This window comes from Gobius niger (genome assembly GCF_951799975.1).
Source record: "Gobius niger genome assembly, chromosome: 8".
NCBI classification, from domain to species: domain Eukaryota; kingdom Metazoa; phylum Chordata; class Actinopteri; order Gobiiformes; family Gobiidae; genus Gobius; species Gobius niger.
Genome location: NC_136859.1, coordinates 20,011,598 through 20,028,586, shown reverse-complemented (window position 1 = coordinate 20,028,586; position 16,989 = coordinate 20,011,598). Strand labels below are relative to the sequence as shown.

The window sequence follows — 16,989 nt, the reverse complement described above, 5'->3', positions numbered from 1 at the left end:
TAAATGAGTGAATGAGTGAGTGAGTGAGTGAGTGAGTGAGTGAGTGAGTGAGTGAGTGAGTGAGTGAGTGAGTGAGTGAGTGAGTGAGTGAGTGAGTGAGGGAGTGAGTGAGTAAATGAGTGAATGAGTGAGTGAGTGAGTGAGTGAGTGAGGGAGTGAGTGAGTGAGTGAGTGAGTGAGTGAGTGAGTGAGTGAGTGAGTGAGTGAGTGAGTGAGTGAGTGAGTGAGTGAGGGAGTGAGTGAGTAAATGAGTGAATGAGTGAGTGAGTGAGTGAGTGAGGGAGTGAGGGAGGCCTCACTCAGGCCTCAGTGAGGGCACCATCAGAGGTTCACTCATCAGAGAAATTCGAACTGTGACTCAGACACTCGCCCTCACCCTCACCGACTGAATGTTCCCTTATGAGTTAACAAAGTAATTCAGATTCAAATATGTCGGATTTACATTATATAATTTAGCTTCTTCAAACTCACAAGTGAGAACTTTCCCTCTCCCAATAAAATCGCATAAAGTCTCACAGTCGCTTTCTTTTTCATTAATAAATGTCTATATGACGATAAATAAACGCGGAGGGGCCCGATGGCACATACTGATTGCCTCGCTTCTGTCAGACTACCCCAGGGCAGCTGTGGCTACAATAGTAGTTTACCACCACCAAGTGAATGAATAACGCAATGTATTACTAACATTATTATAAACCGCACAACAGCTTTTAGGCATGATTTACTGAGAAAAACTCAATTTATCGAACACGATCTGGCATTCACAGGCAAAACCACTATCTAGTGATTGTTTTCACCGTCACATCCGCGTCAGCGCATATTGATGTCGTGCCATGTTCAGAAAACAAAACACTCTGGGGGTGTATATTTCCATGGGGTGGGGGTTTTCTCTCATATTCCGTTTACAGTCTGTTTCTATCATTGAATTATATAGGTTTCTATCTTTTATCCATGTTCTGTTCATTATTAATGAGACATGTCGCCCTCTAGCGGTACTTTCTTTTAGTGCTCGACATTCACTTGTTTTTCCTTCATTGTGAGCGCTCGATGGTCTCTGCTGTCGATTACGTTTCCTGCCTATTTAGTTGATCATTTTTGCAGGACGATGGCAGAATCAGAGGCTCCTCAGGTGGATATTCCTAAATCTAATCCCGCTGGACCCGGAGATTATGACAAGAAATGTATTTTCTGCAAAATTGTAAATAAGGAGATGGGAACGGAGCTTCTTCACTGTGTAAGACAGAGACATATACCCTACATGTTAATGAGGGGGTTAGCTTAGCTTTAGCATGTCAACCAATAATGTGATTTTCTACTTCTGCCTATTTTGGTTTTTATTTTGAATCCGGTTGGGGGTTATTTGTTTCATGGTGTAATGCATGCAATGGAGCACAGTTGTTTTTTAAAATTTTGTTTTCACTTTAAAGCAAAGCATGTGTAAATGATAGCCTTTGTTTTATCTTTATCCCAGGATGAAGAAATAAGTTGTTTTAAAGACATCAGACCAGCAGCTTCACATCATTATCTAGTGGTGCCAACGAAACATGTTGGCAACTGCAAGTCTCTCAGCAAAGAGCACGTGCCTTTAAGTGAGTCTACTTTAGATAATAATCTTTCTTCCAAACCTATACAGGCTACATGAGAGAAGTCATACTGTGTGTCTTTATATTTTGCAGTAAAGCGATTGGTTGACTTAGGAAAGGAAATGTTGGAGAAAAACAATGTAACAGACCTCAGTGACGTAAGGTGAGTCTCACCTAAACAGTTTGAACACAGTGCAAAGAAATACTGAAACAAAGTCTGGACATTTCAAATGGCCGTGTATGTTGCAGGTTTGGTTTCCATTGGCCTCCATTCTGCTCAGTCACTCACCTGCACCTGCACGTCCTGGCCCCTGTCAGTCAAATGGGCTTCATGTCTCGTCTCGTGTACCGACTCAACTCCTACTGGTTTATAACAGTGAGTCCTTGCAACTATTGTGATAGTAATAGCAATACTTGTATATTTTTCAGTGTATATAGAGTATAATGGATACACATTTGTTCACAAGAAGTAAAAAATATAGCAAAGTGAAAGGGTCTGACCCCTGAGTTCAAGCTTCTCCAAACCCGCAGCGTTTGTGTGGTTCCCATTCTATCATGGTCAGTGTCTTGGTCCCAAGTAACTGAGAAACACATAACAAATAAATGCTGGTGTTTGCAATATGCTGTACTCACTCATCACTTTTCAAACTTTTCAAACCCAGTACCACCTCTTCATTGAGCTTCTTCTCAAAAGGGTACAAAAAGCTACCTGAATTTGACTTTTTCTGGGTTCGTACTAGGCTGTATTCACTATTCAACATGATCTGGATGAGAAGGGGGTGAAGAGCGGGGAGAGACATCCAGCAAATTGTCAGAGCTTGAACTTAAATTCATGGCGCTGACTTTGTTCTGCCATAAGCCTGGATCATGAGAGTATCTGCTGCACAGGATGAAAACCATGTTTTAACCAGAAACACACAGAATCCATAATCCTAATTAATAAAGGGTAAAGTTGAAGATGATTCTGAAAACCACCTGAAGAAGCCCAAGTACCACCAGTGGTGCACATACCACAGTTTGAGAACCACTGGTGTAGGCTATAATTGTATAAACATATATTATTCTTGTGAACTACATTAGACAATGTATCCCAAGTTACTAAAGCTGATCCTGAAAGGTATCACATAATAACAGGGTGTGTTTTTTGTTTTTACATGAGTTCTTTGTTCTTTTTTCAGGCAGATCAGCTGATCGAGCTTCTAAACACAAAGGCAGAGACAAAATGATTCCACCGTCAGGACATCAGTGCACGGACTAATGGATGACACCTCTTACCTCGTGATAGGCATTTGATTGTACAAATTTAGTGATTGCCTGAAGTATCTATTATAAGTAGAGGATTTTATTTAGCCTCTCAGCTTTTTGTTTTAAAAAGCATTAACTGTTTTTTAAATTTTCTTAATATATATATATTGATTTTATACAATAACAAATTGTTTTATCACTAAATGCGATCAAGGTCATGGATCAATTACAGGGTTTAATGTTTGTGAATTACTCTCTGAAATGAGGATATAAGAAACACATTTAGAACTACTTTGTGCTCAGTTGAAAGCTTATTCAATTAATTGTTATATTTTAGTATTGATTTTTTTTTTTAAATATATCTGAACCAAAAGATCACTGACTTATTGACTTTTAAAATATTAAACATGTTTTGATTCCATTGTTTTATGATGCATGGACTAAATATTTATTGCCAAAGGTCTGCACTATATGATACAATCAGATTATAATAATGTAATATATATATAACAGTTGTTTTATGCACTTTGTGGAATGATGCAAAATAAATGCTGTATGAATGTGTTTAGGTTTTACTTGTACCATTTATTTACTTTTATCTCTATCACATCGGTGGGGCCTTTGGGGTTTTCTTAAAAATGTTAACAAATTCCAGTGTTTCCTTGAAGTCAATGATAATAAAAAGGCAAAACAAATCCAGGAAAATAAATAACAATAGATCATTACAATGAAAACAATAAGATGGCATTCGTCTTTATATATGTGGAGCTAACTTTTCCACATAGTTTTAACTTAAAGATGCATTATGGAACTTTATGCAAAAAAAACATCAGTGTGTATTTTTACCTCAGTGACACAGTGGCTGCATCGGTGGTAGCCTTTACTTTCCATGCCGGTGGCCTGTAGATTTTTCCTTTTTTTTTTTTTTAAGGTTTCTAGTAGTTTTCCACTGTTGATGGAATTCCATTCAGAAAACCTACCAGAAAAAAAACTTTCAAAAATGATCCTATAGCTTCTAGAAGCCATCAGGATGGGACGCAAAGGCGAAGGTATGAAGTTATTTCCGCATAAAAAGTTGCATAATGCAGCTTTCAGACACATTTACATTGTGGAAAAATTAAAATCAAAACGGTTGTTTCAAGTCGGACTTATTTTGAGGTGACACCAAACATGGCGGCCAACATGAGCCGCTCGTGCCGTCAGTATTTATTGCATCTTGCTCAAGATAACTTAGATTTCAGGTTACCGGTAATGAACATAAGTAATAATTTTATTGTACGATGTGATGTATAATAGTGATGACGAACTGATCGCTGTGCTAGCGCGTGCGAGTCTGTAACATTAACAAACCCTGTGTCATTTACTGTATAGCCGTTAGAGAAAATGGGGAGAAGCCTCGAAGATCTATGTGGATATCTTGGTTTTTGCTCATATTTGACATTTTGTTTCATCAGGAGATTGAAAGCCTGCTCGCTCTAGGAAGAAAATCGTTCAACACAAATGTAAACTTCAAAGAAACGGTGCGCAAATTTTCTTTTTATTCATATTTTCACAGATCTCCACTTTGGATACATATATTTTTTTTGGTTTATCTTGCAGGCTCCTTTCTGGTGTTTGGATGGCTTGTGTGAAGAAGATGTTAAAGCTGTCATGGCCAGATCTGTCTGTGCCAAGTCAGTAGATTCATGCAGTTATTTATTATAATTTTTATGTACTAAGTTGTGCCAGTTTGATGTTGTGCGTTTAATTACTGTTCAGTCTTTCCGTCTGTCGTTTCTTTCAGATCCGCATATGAACTTTGGGGCCACGGACGAACGCACAGTGAACTCAAAACCTCCCTCTTAAAGTTCCCAACAGAAAACATGGTCCGCGATGCTGAACCATATGGATATCTTTACATAAAAACGCAAAATTGATGATGTTTTTGTCTGATACAGAGACCGTTCATGCACCAACACTCCACTTACAGGATCAATGTTTACACTTTCAACAAGACTCTGGAATTCGCAGACAGGATAAAAAGGATAGATGTAAGCCTGTTTTACAAACTCCCATATTTGCACAATCATTTTTAATACACCTCACATGTTTCTCTTTAGGCAATGGAGTATCTTCCCTTTGAAGGAACAGTCAGCCTCAAGAGTCCACAACATGTCTTCTGTCTACTTGAGGATTATGGCACAGATCCCAACAACATCCCAGAGGACCCTGAATATGTTTATTTTGGTCGTTGGGTGAGAAAACACATTAATAACCACATAGTTATCAGTTGTATAGAGATATAAGCGACAGTTATTGTGAACGGCAACATATCTAGATAATTTTTCTTCTCTACAGATTGCAGACGGACAACGAGAACTGATTCAATCGCACAGTGTAAAGAACAGGCACTTCATCGGAAATACTAGCATGGACGCAGGGCTTTCTTTCATCATGGCTAACCATGCGAAAGTAAAACAAAACGATGTTGTTTTTGATCCTTTTGTGGGTACAGGTAAGGCATATCTATGGCTTGATGTGAAGAAGTAAATATTTGATGGTAAAGTATGTGTTTGTGCGTCGTAGGGAGTCTCCTGGTTGCTTGCTCACAGTTTGGTGCCTATGTTTTTGGAACAGACATTGATTACAATATCATTCACGGAAAGGGTAAGCTTCCATTTTATGTAAGGGATAATGTATAGAACGCTGGTCATTATCGGGAAAATAGGTACAGACGGGGCAAACCGGTCTTGTTCCGCCCTGAAGGTACTTGTTTTCCCGATAATGACCAGCGTTTTATACATTATCCCGTTTATTATACGCCTATTTGCCAACTGAACACACACAAAATAAACTTAATACACTTTTATGAAGTCCGAAAGGTTTATTTAGTACTTAGTTGAAGGTGCAGTTTCAGAGGAGGAATGGTGGTGAATCTGAAAGTCGGACTCCCGTGAACTTTACGAGCGATTCCCCCAACTTCTCTCGCAGGCACGAGGACAGAGATAGTGTCCTCTACTACGACGTGCGGAGTGATATGAAAGGCCTGTCTTACAAGCGCCAACTCCATTGCCATTGGCAGCGGTCATTATTTTTCCCCGAGGTCCTCTATCAGAAAATAATGACCGGTAGAATGTTGGAAAATTCCATTCAAATCAATGGAGCGTTCTTCTTGCATTGTGAAGAGCCGTATAATAAATCCTTTTAATTTGCATTCAGTTTGGAAGTTGGTTATGCTGTTTGTCTCTTTAAGGTCGGTCATGTCGTAAAAACCAGAAGTGGAGAGGACCGGATGAAAACATAAGAGCTAACCTGCGGCAGTACGGCACGGAGAAGCTGTATTTAGATGTGATGCTGTCGGATGCGTCTAAGCCAGTGTGGCGAAAGACTGCTCTGTTTGACGCCATCATTACTGATCGTAGGTCTCTCTACAAATACAACAGCCCAAGGTTGTGCTAAAGTATTTAAATAATGTTGTCTCTGGTAGCGCCGTACGGTATCCGCGAATCGACGAGGAGAACGGGCTCACATAAAGACATGAAGCCTGGCGATGCCGTGTAAGTTCACCAGATGCAGGGATATAACATAAGTCTCTCATCATCTCATCGTGAAGCGTCTTCAGTGCAGCTGATGTTGTAACTTTCTCCCGCAGATACGCTGAGTCGCACGTCCCTGTATCTCAGGCGTATCATCTCAGTGACATCTTTAAAGACTTGTTGAGCTTCTCTGCACATCACCTGGTCCTGGGGGGAAGGCTCGTCTACTGGCTGCCTGTCTACAGACCGGAGTAAGAACAAAGACCGTTTTAATGGAAAATGATTGGTGTGGCTGATAATCTTTAAAGAGTTTATTTAGCTCAACCACAATGAGTTCATAATTCTGAAGATTTTGCCTTTCTAAATATTCAATTCATTTTTCTATCCTTCAGTTCAGTATTTAAAAAAAAAAAGAGCTGAATTAGTAAAAAGAAGATAGTGTTTTTAATGCCCCTTTAGTTCCCGCCGTAATCAAGCGTATATTCTCCAGTTCGGCTTTAACCTAATCTAAAAGCTTCTCCACTGGAGCGTGCAGCCTATAGGCCAGCGTGACGCCTCATTGGAAAGCTTGAAAGATCGTGACTTTTTTTTGTGCTGCGTTTTTGTCACATTTTTGTCGTGTTTTCATTCCTTTTTTTTATCTTGTGTAGTTTATTTGCCACATTTTTGTCACTTTTTAGTCATGTTTTTTACTGTGTTATTGTTGTTTTCTGGCATGTTTCTGTGGCTCTTTTTATTCGTGTTTTTGTCGCTTCCTTTGTCTTTTTTTTGTTGCATTTTCATCCTTGTTTTTGTCGCTGTTTTGACACTTTGTTAATGAAGCTTTTAGATTTGGGAAACTGGAGAAAACTTGCTCGATTCAGGCGGTGGTAAAGAGGTTCGTGGTTAGCTAATTTTATGTTGAGTGTTGTATTATGTTCTTTACAAATGACAATCCACTAGGGGGCAGGCATGTACAGTAAATTATGGAAGGTTCACGTACATATTGTTTAAATACTGCAGTGAGCATGCAATACTGTGTAACATCTGCAAGAATGATAAAAGTGGCATCCAGCTGTTTGGAAGATTTGTCAGTGTTTTCCAGTGAATCGCAACAGAGCTGGGTTATTTCAGGCTCTGGGGTAAATCCGATGGTGGAGAGAGAGTACAATGTTGTTAATGGGCAGGTGATCGAGGGCAACTGCAGGTGGCAGAGACTTCTACAAAATAATACAATGAAAACATGTACATTCAACAACATCTGCGTTTTCGAAGGCATATGTTGGACAGTAAATTCACCTTTTTGCCTTTGGAACAGTTCTGCAAAAAAATATGTGAATATCCCCATTGACACCAAAGGTTTGACTGTAAGATCTGATCAAATAACAATTGTTAGACATCAGAAATCTCACAAGCACTTCGTCTATAGGTTGCTATGAATAGGGTGAGTGGGAGAGGGAGGGGCTTAATTGGTGTCTTTTGTTTCGGACTGAATCCATTACTGTTTAGAGGCGTCTTCGACAATGCAATGTTTTTTTTTCCCCTGAGTAATTCCAAGTTAGAAACCTCTTTCATCTTTTAACGTAGCAATCCACATTTGAGCAGCCCTAGTCCCTGCCCCTGATTGGTTCAGAGAATTATCTTTTGGCTAAATCTCGGCTGCAGTCACAGGGACGGCCAAACATCAGAGGCCCCGTCGCTGCCATAGCAACTGCACAGACAAACAGTGATGCACAAATCTGTCTCTGAGGCGGCAGCGGTCAGGAGAAAGTGCTCCTGACGCAAATATGCAAACACATACATCACTGAGTGTTAATAGGCCCTAACCCTGACCGGCCTAGTGATGACAGACTCTGCGCTCAGGCTCGAGGGTCACTTTTTCCACCTTTAGTGCACACTCTTCCTCCTTAGTCATTTTAAAAGTGTGGTGATGTTTTCAGACTACAAGATCTCTTTTTGAAATAAATATATTTGTTTCGGAAAACAATATAAAAATCTCTTTCCCCAAAACGTTGGCATGGCAAACAAACAAGCAAACGAAACTGCAGAAGAAATTACAGCTTCTCTCCAGCTGTTTTAAAACGGGGACTAAATGTTTGTCTTTTTCAGCTACTCTGAGGAGATCGTTCCCCTTCATCCATGTCTGCAGCTCATCAGTAACTGTGAGCAGGTGCTGTCCAGTCACACGTCTCGGCGCCTGATCACTATGGAGAAGGTCAAAGAGCCAGAGGTGAGTGCAAGAGTTTACATCTTTATGCACCAAGATAACAGTCGCTGCCAGGGCTGCACGATAAAAAAAAAGAAGAAAAAATCGAGATCTGTTTTGAAATAAAGCCTCTCTGTGCACATTTTAAACAAGTTCAGAAGCATTAACCTTGTAAAGCTACACTATTACAACAAGCATCACAGGATGTGTTTATTGTTAATTGTTTATTATATATTATATGATTATTATATCATGGGCAATTCGCTAATTTACCGTATAGACCTAAAGATGTTCTCTTTTAATAAAAATGTTTAGGGTGATCATCACTGTAGGCGCTTCACGAATGGAAAATAATGAAATGAATAATTTAGAGGATCTGTATCATGCTATTTTTGCAATTCCAAAGTAAAGTATAGGCATATATATGAGATATTGTACCACTACCACTATGGAGTACTCATTTTTGTGATTAATATAAGTATTTTCTGGAGGTATTTTTCAAACTCGGAAGACCCAGTGCTTCGATTCAGTTAACTCCTCCCCCACTCATAAAATAGTTTACTATAGTATACATTTTAAAAAACACAGCAATAAGTGAAGTTACTTCACAATGCAGTTATAAGGAGTTGACATCTGCAACGCAGCTTCATAAATGGCTAACACATGTTTTGATTGACTCACTGCTCTGTCCTGGCTGCTCCATCACACTATGGGACTCGCGATGGTTATAAAAGTTAATCCACTTTGGTTCTGGCCAAGATTCACCAAGCATCCATCAAGTGACAGCCACAGAAAAACACAATATCAGTGATAGTCGCCGAATCCCGGAGAGAAAAAACAACTTCTGACGAGTGGGCTCTACTTTGGCAGGTTGAATGAAGTCCTGTCCTCGTTGCCAAACGCACTTTTTTTTCTCCATGACATTATCGTTAGGTAAGAAAAAAGAACAGATGTCCAGAGTAGGTTAGAAAGAGCTCCATCTTCACAGCTCTGTGCAAACATGACATCTGTTCAGACTCTCAATGGGTGTGCTGGTGTTGTCCGGAGGGGCACATGTTTTTTTTTTTTTGTTGTTTTTATCTTCCTTACGACAGACATAATGAAAAAGCTGTTTTACAAATTAAAATGTCGAGCTCTTCCTGTTTGACACTATGATGTAAAAAACGTGTCACAACAGTCGTTTTCCAGGAGAGGGCGGAGCAGCTGCAGGATTCAGGAGGATTGCTGAGATCTGCGTGAATTAAGCCAAAAACTACTCTGGGGGTGTTATGGATAAGGAAAGAGCATAACAACATGGCTAAAAGCTCCAAAAAGTCGATTTTGCATGATATAGGTCCTTTGAAGCAGTACTAAGTAACTTGTTTACTTCCTTTCCGTAGTCCCTCTGCGAGCAATACAAGTGTTAATGGGATGATTGGGGGGTCTTTCATTCCTCCCTGGTGTCTCTGGCCAGAAAACCACAATTGCAACTTTCCCTGCTCTGGATCAGAGGCGCAATACACACAAATAGAATCACAAAGAAGAAGCTAACCGGCTAACGGGCAAAGCTAACTGTTGGCTAGCATCACTTATTATTTACAATATTACCCTCTCCCTTTGTCTTTTCTGTCAGCCTAGTATTTACTCTCACTGACAATTAATGAGTAAAAAAACGCAATATGCTACAGCACCTGCAGTGGCGCTTATGGCTTCTAGAAGCATTAGTTACTTAGTACTGCTTTAAAGGGCTGCTACATAATAATAATTTAATAATTTAAGCAATGTCTGGAACTTTCTGTTAACTATTTGAGGTGATTAATGTTTAAAAGCATCACACACATATGAGCACATGTCAGCCTGCCTCATCTTTTGCTTTAATGTGTTTTATGTGCCATCGACACTGAGCCATTGGTGTCTGTCTCGTTGGCTCATTTCTTTCATAGAAGCGGCCTGAACAGTTTACTTGCAACATACAGAAAACAATCCATCTTTGAATCTGACGTCCTTTCAACTTCCAAACCTCAAATTGCTCCCATGAACTGACAAACTCTCACTAACGCAAATGCACGGCAGTTTCAGCTGGTATGGATGGTTTGTACCTTTTTCTTTTCACAGTTATAAGCACTTAAAGACAATGCATTGGTTTGATCTAAAATATGGTTTGGAAAGTGCTTATTCCCCAAACCACAAGATGAAATGCCCGACCAATGAAGTCACAAAGCCATGTCAGATGGAGAATCAGCTGAAATGTAAACTTTGGATCCCTTTACTGACCGCTTGTGGCAGGAGTTAGGATCTTAATGCGTCATGCAGTAGCAAACGCGGCAAAAAAATGTGATCTCTTTCTCTTAATTCTTCACTTATTTGACAAATTTTATACACTGTTGTAATAGTTTCAAACTTCAATGGATTTGTATTTCTATCACTTTGATCACTGTGTAAATATTTTGTATGTTGGCAGTATTTTTGCTTATAGGAAGCGAATGTCTATTATATTAATGATCACGTTTGGTGGTCGAGGAGTGTCTTCAATACAGTCATCACCAAAGCTCATATCACCTCATTATTCTTACTTTCTGGGCCTTTTCTCCCCCTTTATCCTTGTACTGACCAGCAGCTACCGAATGCCAATACAAACATTAAACATTAACCTCAATTTTGGAGCTCATATTTCTTCTTAAAGCTGTTGAAAGGCCTGGGAAAAGAGAAACTCACAGTGTTTTGCTTTAATGGTTTATTGAACAAACTGTACTTTAACTGTATTTTACCAGTGGACTTCTGTATGCAGGACATGGACAACCAGGCGCACTTACTGGACCCCCGTTTCAGCCCATATGAGGGACACAATGCCTTCAGGCAGAAGTATTTCAGTGGACTAAAGAAACGAGACACCAAAGAGGACGGGACATCTGAGGTCAATGGACAGTGAGGAACCCATGTGACACTAGAGGTCAATGAACCTTTGTTGGTCGAACTGAAAACCATAAAACTGAAACTTTTTTTTATCTTGTATTGCAAATAAACTTAAGTGCATCTTTCATTATAACCAAACAAAAAGGTCTTTAATACTAATTTGTTTTTGTTTAAAAATAACTAATATACAAAAAAAAAGTCTTATCCTCAATGTATACAGTAGGATGAGGTTTGTCAAAGCGGTGCCGAGTTGAACCCGATGACAGGGCATCCCCACCTCCCCACGCTCCACTGCAGTTAGTCAGCAGCTTTTGTTGTCTTTGACCACAGTTTACGTGCAGCTGGACTCATTATTCATCTGCACCAGGCCTCTACGCACTGTATGTCTACAGCTATACTCGTTTACTGTGTTTATCACTTGGGCCTCTGCCTTTCCATCACACTTCCCTGTTTCGCCTTCCTTCTCAGGCACAGAGCTTCCAGGCACCATCACTCGATACCCAACTCGCCAACGTTTGTGGCTAGCGTTGTTTATAGTTCCCAAAGAGCCCTTTGTTGCCTCTCATCATCAGAAACTCGAATAACTCCACACAACCTTTTGCCTTGACTTATCGCAGCAGTCCGCCTCACCGTTTCTTCTTGTCACATGTAAATCACGCGTGTTTACCACAACACAAGGCCATGTCGTTAGATCGCAGCACTTCTAATGTCTAACTCAGGGCTGTGGATGGCTTGTAAAAGTGCGTGTGCTGCTGAAGGGATGAAATATGTTTTCAAGACTCTCCAATGATGCGAAGTGTAATTAGAAGAGGAGAACTCACCATCTACTCTCCCTCTATACCTCTGACCTCTCCCGCAGCCTTTGGGAACTCCCTGTAGGAGGCGCCGCTCGCTCTTTTGGAACAGTGGGCTCAGATTAAACTCCCCTAGTTTTGTCTGAGACTGACCTCTGCACTGCTGATTCAAGTTTACCATTGCTTACACATCCCTCCCATTTTCAGACATTAAAACAACATAAAGCTATTACATATTTTTTTGTATTTATCCATTAACTTTTTTTTAACCCAGGTAAAAAAACATTTGAACAAAAATGGAAATAGCAGAATTGTAATTTGTTTTGAAAACCAACCAGAATCTACAGAACTAGAAAGATTTAGTCTTTCTCTCTCAGGCCAAATAATTTGTCTACTCAAGCCCAACATTCAATGTGGCATTCATGGTAATGAGCACTGTCAGTCTAATAGGAAAGTGTGTTTTCAGTGTGGAAGAAATCTGCAACCTCCTAAGGAAACTCCTATTCAACCAAAAAACATACACAATTGGTTAATCCTCCAGCCTGGTGTTTCTGATTATCAGCCTGGCCCAGCATTTGGAGATGGCTCCCAGGGCGCTGCACTGTGGTCGCTCACTGCTCCTTACAGGTCACCCCGGTGACATCGCAGGATGGGTCAAATGCAGAGGACACATTTTGGTATGGGGGAAATAAAGTTCACCTTAACACAGTTTGGGCTGCGCCTAACTTCTGACCCTTAATATGCACACGCTGTAGGACTAATAAGGATTATCAAGCAGCTTCTTGCTCTGCTGCACACATGAACAGAATGTAGTCGTTTAGTTGGGATGAACCTGAAAGAATACACAGTGTGATGTCTTGAGGTCAGGGCTTGTTTTATAAAGCTGTGTCATGTTAAGGGTGAGAGAGAAATGTGCACAGCTGGTCTGCAGCTTCACACCAAAGGGAGAAAGTGGCCACATGTGGAGCAGGTGCTGTGCACCTGTGCGTTGTTCGACACATGTGGGTCCTGCAGACTTTCTCGCCCTGTCCGCCCTCAGGTCACCCCTGCACTCTCATCCACCCGGGACGCCCCCGCCCTGCAGCTTGATCATGTAAAGTGAGAGCTCTTATCTAGTGTCTGGGAGGAGAAGCCCAGTGGAGAAGAGCCATTATAGAGCAACAAATCACTGGAGTCTGTATCCCTCAGCTGTGTGAATTTCAAGCCATCTTCGGGAAAACCGTCAAGAATATTTATGAAGTAGCGATAAGTGAGAGTTGGAGAAGAAGAATGGTTGCAATACCTTAGATTATACACGGTAGGCTATGTATCCAAAAGTGCAATCTACAAATACATATGCCACTAGGTGACAGCCTTGAGCAAAGGCAAGTCTGCTCTTAACTGCAGTGTAGTCCTCAGCATCAGAGCAATTGCAACACAACTCACACAACTCAGATGCAGCTTGTAAACAAACAGTTTTTGGGTGTTATGTCATTAAGTTGTGGTAGAGCAAACACAGAGCATTCTCCTAAGAGTATGACCTATCTGAAGTCGATTTAACACTTTCTCAACAGGGACCAACTTAATCCACCATTCAGCAAATTTTGATGGTCTAGAAGTTGTATATCGATGAACCACTGACGATCACTCCATTTGTTCTTTTCCTCCTGCACAGAACTATTATTTTTGTAAAATCATACGCTTTTACGAGATGGTATATATGTAATTTTGCTTCATTTTTAAAAAATAAGCACATTTGCCTAGCGCCCGGAGTCAACAGGCGCTGGGTGTATTTGCGTCCCACTTTATACTAATTGTGTTTGTGTGGCGTCCTGCGGCTGTCACGGCTGTTCCTCATTAATGACACAAACCGCTGGATGGCTCCCTCACACCCATTTTAATGACTCCTAACTGCCAAGTGGGTGCAGCAGACACGGACCCACTGCTGCACAGACACACTCAGAGCCAAGATGGCAGACGGGGCGGCAGTGACACATTTCCCCCTTTCCGAAGGTTATAAAGTCTCCCTAAAAAGGGCACTATACATGATATTTAAGAGGCCATTTGTTTATTGAAGTGTTTTCCTCTGTGGCCTCAGTCTAATACCAGCCTGGAAGCAACTTGAATAATAAAACAAGTCCTCTTGGATAAATATAGACACATGCCCAACTCCTCAGGTCATGTTAATAAGTTCAGTATTCAGTATTTTTAATATGGAAGGAAACAGCAGCTGCCAAAGGAAATCTCTAATAACACAGGAAGAATATTGGTTTAAATCACTCTTATGGACTTGAGTGTACACCTGCCTGGTGGTAATAAGGGCCATCTGCATTTTTAGACTTTATTCATTTTAAGTAGAGATAATTTTATGGTTTACACCCAGTTTGTACATACAGTGGTTTGCATAAGTATGGGCCAGCCTTTAACTTTTCGACATTTTGCCATACTATGGACCATAAACATAAAGTATAGTTAAATACACCATCCAGGAATGGAAAGAGTATGGTATCACTGCAAAGACACGGCTGTCCTCCTAAACTTACTGACCGAACAAGGACAGCACTGGCCAGAGCTGTTACCAAGAAGCCTATGATGACCCTGAATGAACTGCAGAGAGCTGCAGCTCAGGTGGGGGAAACTGTACACGGGACAACTATTAGATGTACACTGCACAAATCTGGCCTTTATGGCAGAGTGGCTAGAACAAGCCATTTTTGAAAGAAAATCATAAGAACTCCCGTTTTCTGTTTGCCAGAAGCCACATGGAGGTCACATGGTGGCAGAAAATGGGACTTCTTATGGTTTTCTTTTAAAAATTCCACTCCATAAAGGTCATATTTGTGGAGAGTGTGTCTTTCACATAACATTTCAATTAAATAGATTTATGTTTATGGTCCATAGTATGGCATAATGTCGACAAGTTAAAGGGGGCCCATACTGATACATACCACTGTATTTTAGTCCAATTTTAGACCTGGTTTAGTCCTGGTTTTATGGTGTATTTAGTGCTGGGCCTGCTCGTTGTGTTTGAGTAGGCATTGCCTTCTCATGTTACTATTCTACAGTAAGCTTCCTCCAGTCTGCAAGAAAAGAACACATTTGAAAACAATGTGATTCTGTCACGTTGTGTCCATCTTATTACTGAGTTATTGGGAGTTAAGTTTGATTTATCTCTGTAGAGAAATTCCTCTCTGCATTTGGACCCATCCTCATCCAGCAGTGAGCAGCCAGCGTGGGCCGGCGCTTGGGAACCCATCTCCAGATGTGAAGCCAGGCTAATGGTCAGAAACATCTGGCTGGAGCATTCACCTATTGTACATGTTTTGAGTGTTAGGGGGAGTACCCAGAGGAAACCTACACAAACACGGGGAGAACATGCAAACTGCACCACCGTGCCATGGAGTGGAAGATGAAAAATATGACAGTTTCAAACAGATGAGAACTACCAATCGCCTTGTATTCCATGTCTACTACATGTTTCACTTTAAGCCGTTATTATTGTTGTAGATTATAATATTGTTCTTTCTTGGAAGGCCCTGTTGCTGGGGCCTTATCAGGGCCAGGATACACGCATCATGATCAAGTTTTCTGCTTGAAGAAAGACCAATGCTCGAGTCACCCCCATCACACCTGCTCCTCTGCACAGGTGAGGGTGCTTAGTGCTTACTTGATCCACCTGCATCTCTTTCTATGCCTGTGTGTGCCCTCATGTGCTTCTCCTTTATCTTTCCTCTCATGTTGCACAAGGAAGATGTATTCTTTATGGTTAATCTTATCTCAAACTGTGGATCAATCTCATTTCCAATATTTTCTTAATTTTTTTAAAAAGAAGAAAGCCTCTAACCGTGGCTTAAAACAACCCCGCAAACTGAAAAGATATAAGGCAATATAGGCCATTAAACATTTTGTTCTTTTCTTCATCCAAACTCACTCGGCAGTTTGTTTAACATATCATAAGGAGCTCGACTTGGATACTACTTGAATCTCGTTGAGCAGGATGCGGGCTCTTGGAAGCGTTGTAAATGGGTAATATAAACTCCGTGTTATGGGCAGATTAACACAAAAACACTGCATTCTCAAACAAACCACAAAAGATGTTGTTTATTTTTCTTCTTTTACTCTCCTGCTCCTTTTTTAAAACAATGTTGCTAGGCTACCTCCTCTCGCTGCAAAAACCATAAACAATCTGCTGACCACTAAAGATCTTGCTTGTGTCGGTTGCCGTGATACGCAGCTTAAAACCCAAATATATGAGAGTGTTATTTTCCTAACTTCCTGATACTGCCATTATGGGGGGGGGGGGGACAAGTTAACTCCCACCTCGTGCCAACATGTGGTGCATGTTATAATCTATAGAGTAGTGTAATGAGAAGCCAGTAGGAAATTGGTCCCACTTGTTTGCTGTTTGGATATTCTGTAGCATGATGAAAAGTTTGTTGTCGTAGTTCTTTATTTCGTCCCGGCACGGCTTTTGTTGAACATTTTGGGGTTTTTGGATGTAAATAAATAAAATGTGTGTTTGTGTAAGCTTCTGCGTGTGTGCAGGCCTTGTGTTTGTTAAGCTGATATCTCTATGGTTTGGGACATAGGGGCTTTCCAGGACATTTCTCCCTCTGTTGATGGAACCAAGACCACCCCCCAAAAAAGCACTTACACCTGCAAGATAAATGTAATTAAGTCTTGTTTTTTTTTTAATACCTAATGTATCGGTATCCATGCTGTGACATCACCTGCATATCCTCGATAACTGCCCTAAAAGAACAGTTTAAGAAAGAATTGCCTCTATAGCTTAACTT

At 40.6% G+C, this 16,989-nt stretch overlaps 2 protein-coding genes across 2 annotated transcripts in view; both read left to right on the top strand.

Annotated features, from left to right (window-relative positions):
• The first annotated feature begins 1,065 nt into the window (after positions 1 to 1,065).
• Positions 1,066 to 3,080, top strand: hint3 (histidine triad nucleotide binding protein 3). The gene is made up of 5 exons (XM_079561175.1): positions 1,066 to 1,234; positions 1,472 to 1,589; positions 1,677 to 1,746; positions 1,833 to 1,959; positions 2,762 to 3,080. The coding sequence occupies exons 1-5, from the start codon at positions 1,106 to 1,108 to the stop codon at positions 2,807 to 2,809; spliced, it is 492 nt and encodes a 163-aa protein (XP_079417301.1). The 5' UTR covers positions 1,066 to 1,105; the 3' UTR covers positions 2,810 to 3,080.
• Positions 3,081 to 3,992: 912 nt separating this feature from the next.
• trmt11 (tRNA methyltransferase 11 homolog) overlaps positions 3,993 to 16,989 on the top strand; it is a 94,134-nt gene continuing 81,137 nt past the window's right edge. The window contains exons 1-13 of the mRNA XM_079562158.1: positions 3,993 to 4,076; positions 4,283 to 4,348; positions 4,428 to 4,501; positions 4,612 to 4,693; positions 4,766 to 4,858; positions 4,928 to 5,062; positions 5,166 to 5,322; positions 5,394 to 5,474; positions 6,061 to 6,225; positions 6,295 to 6,364; positions 6,460 to 6,594; positions 8,432 to 8,552; positions 11,296 to 11,503. Of these exons, the coding sequence (XP_079418284.1) occupies positions 3,999 to 4,076; positions 4,283 to 4,348; positions 4,428 to 4,501; positions 4,612 to 4,693; positions 4,766 to 4,858; positions 4,928 to 5,062; positions 5,166 to 5,322; positions 5,394 to 5,474; positions 6,061 to 6,225; positions 6,295 to 6,364; positions 6,460 to 6,594; positions 8,432 to 8,552; positions 11,296 to 11,436 (1,398 nt within the window). The 5' untranslated portion in view covers positions 3,993 to 3,998 and the 3' untranslated portion in view covers positions 11,437 to 11,503. The remainder of the gene's footprint in view (positions 4,077 to 4,282; positions 4,349 to 4,427; positions 4,502 to 4,611; positions 4,694 to 4,765; positions 4,859 to 4,927; positions 5,063 to 5,165; positions 5,323 to 5,393; positions 5,475 to 6,060; positions 6,226 to 6,294; positions 6,365 to 6,459; positions 6,595 to 8,431; positions 8,553 to 11,295; positions 11,504 to 16,989) is intronic.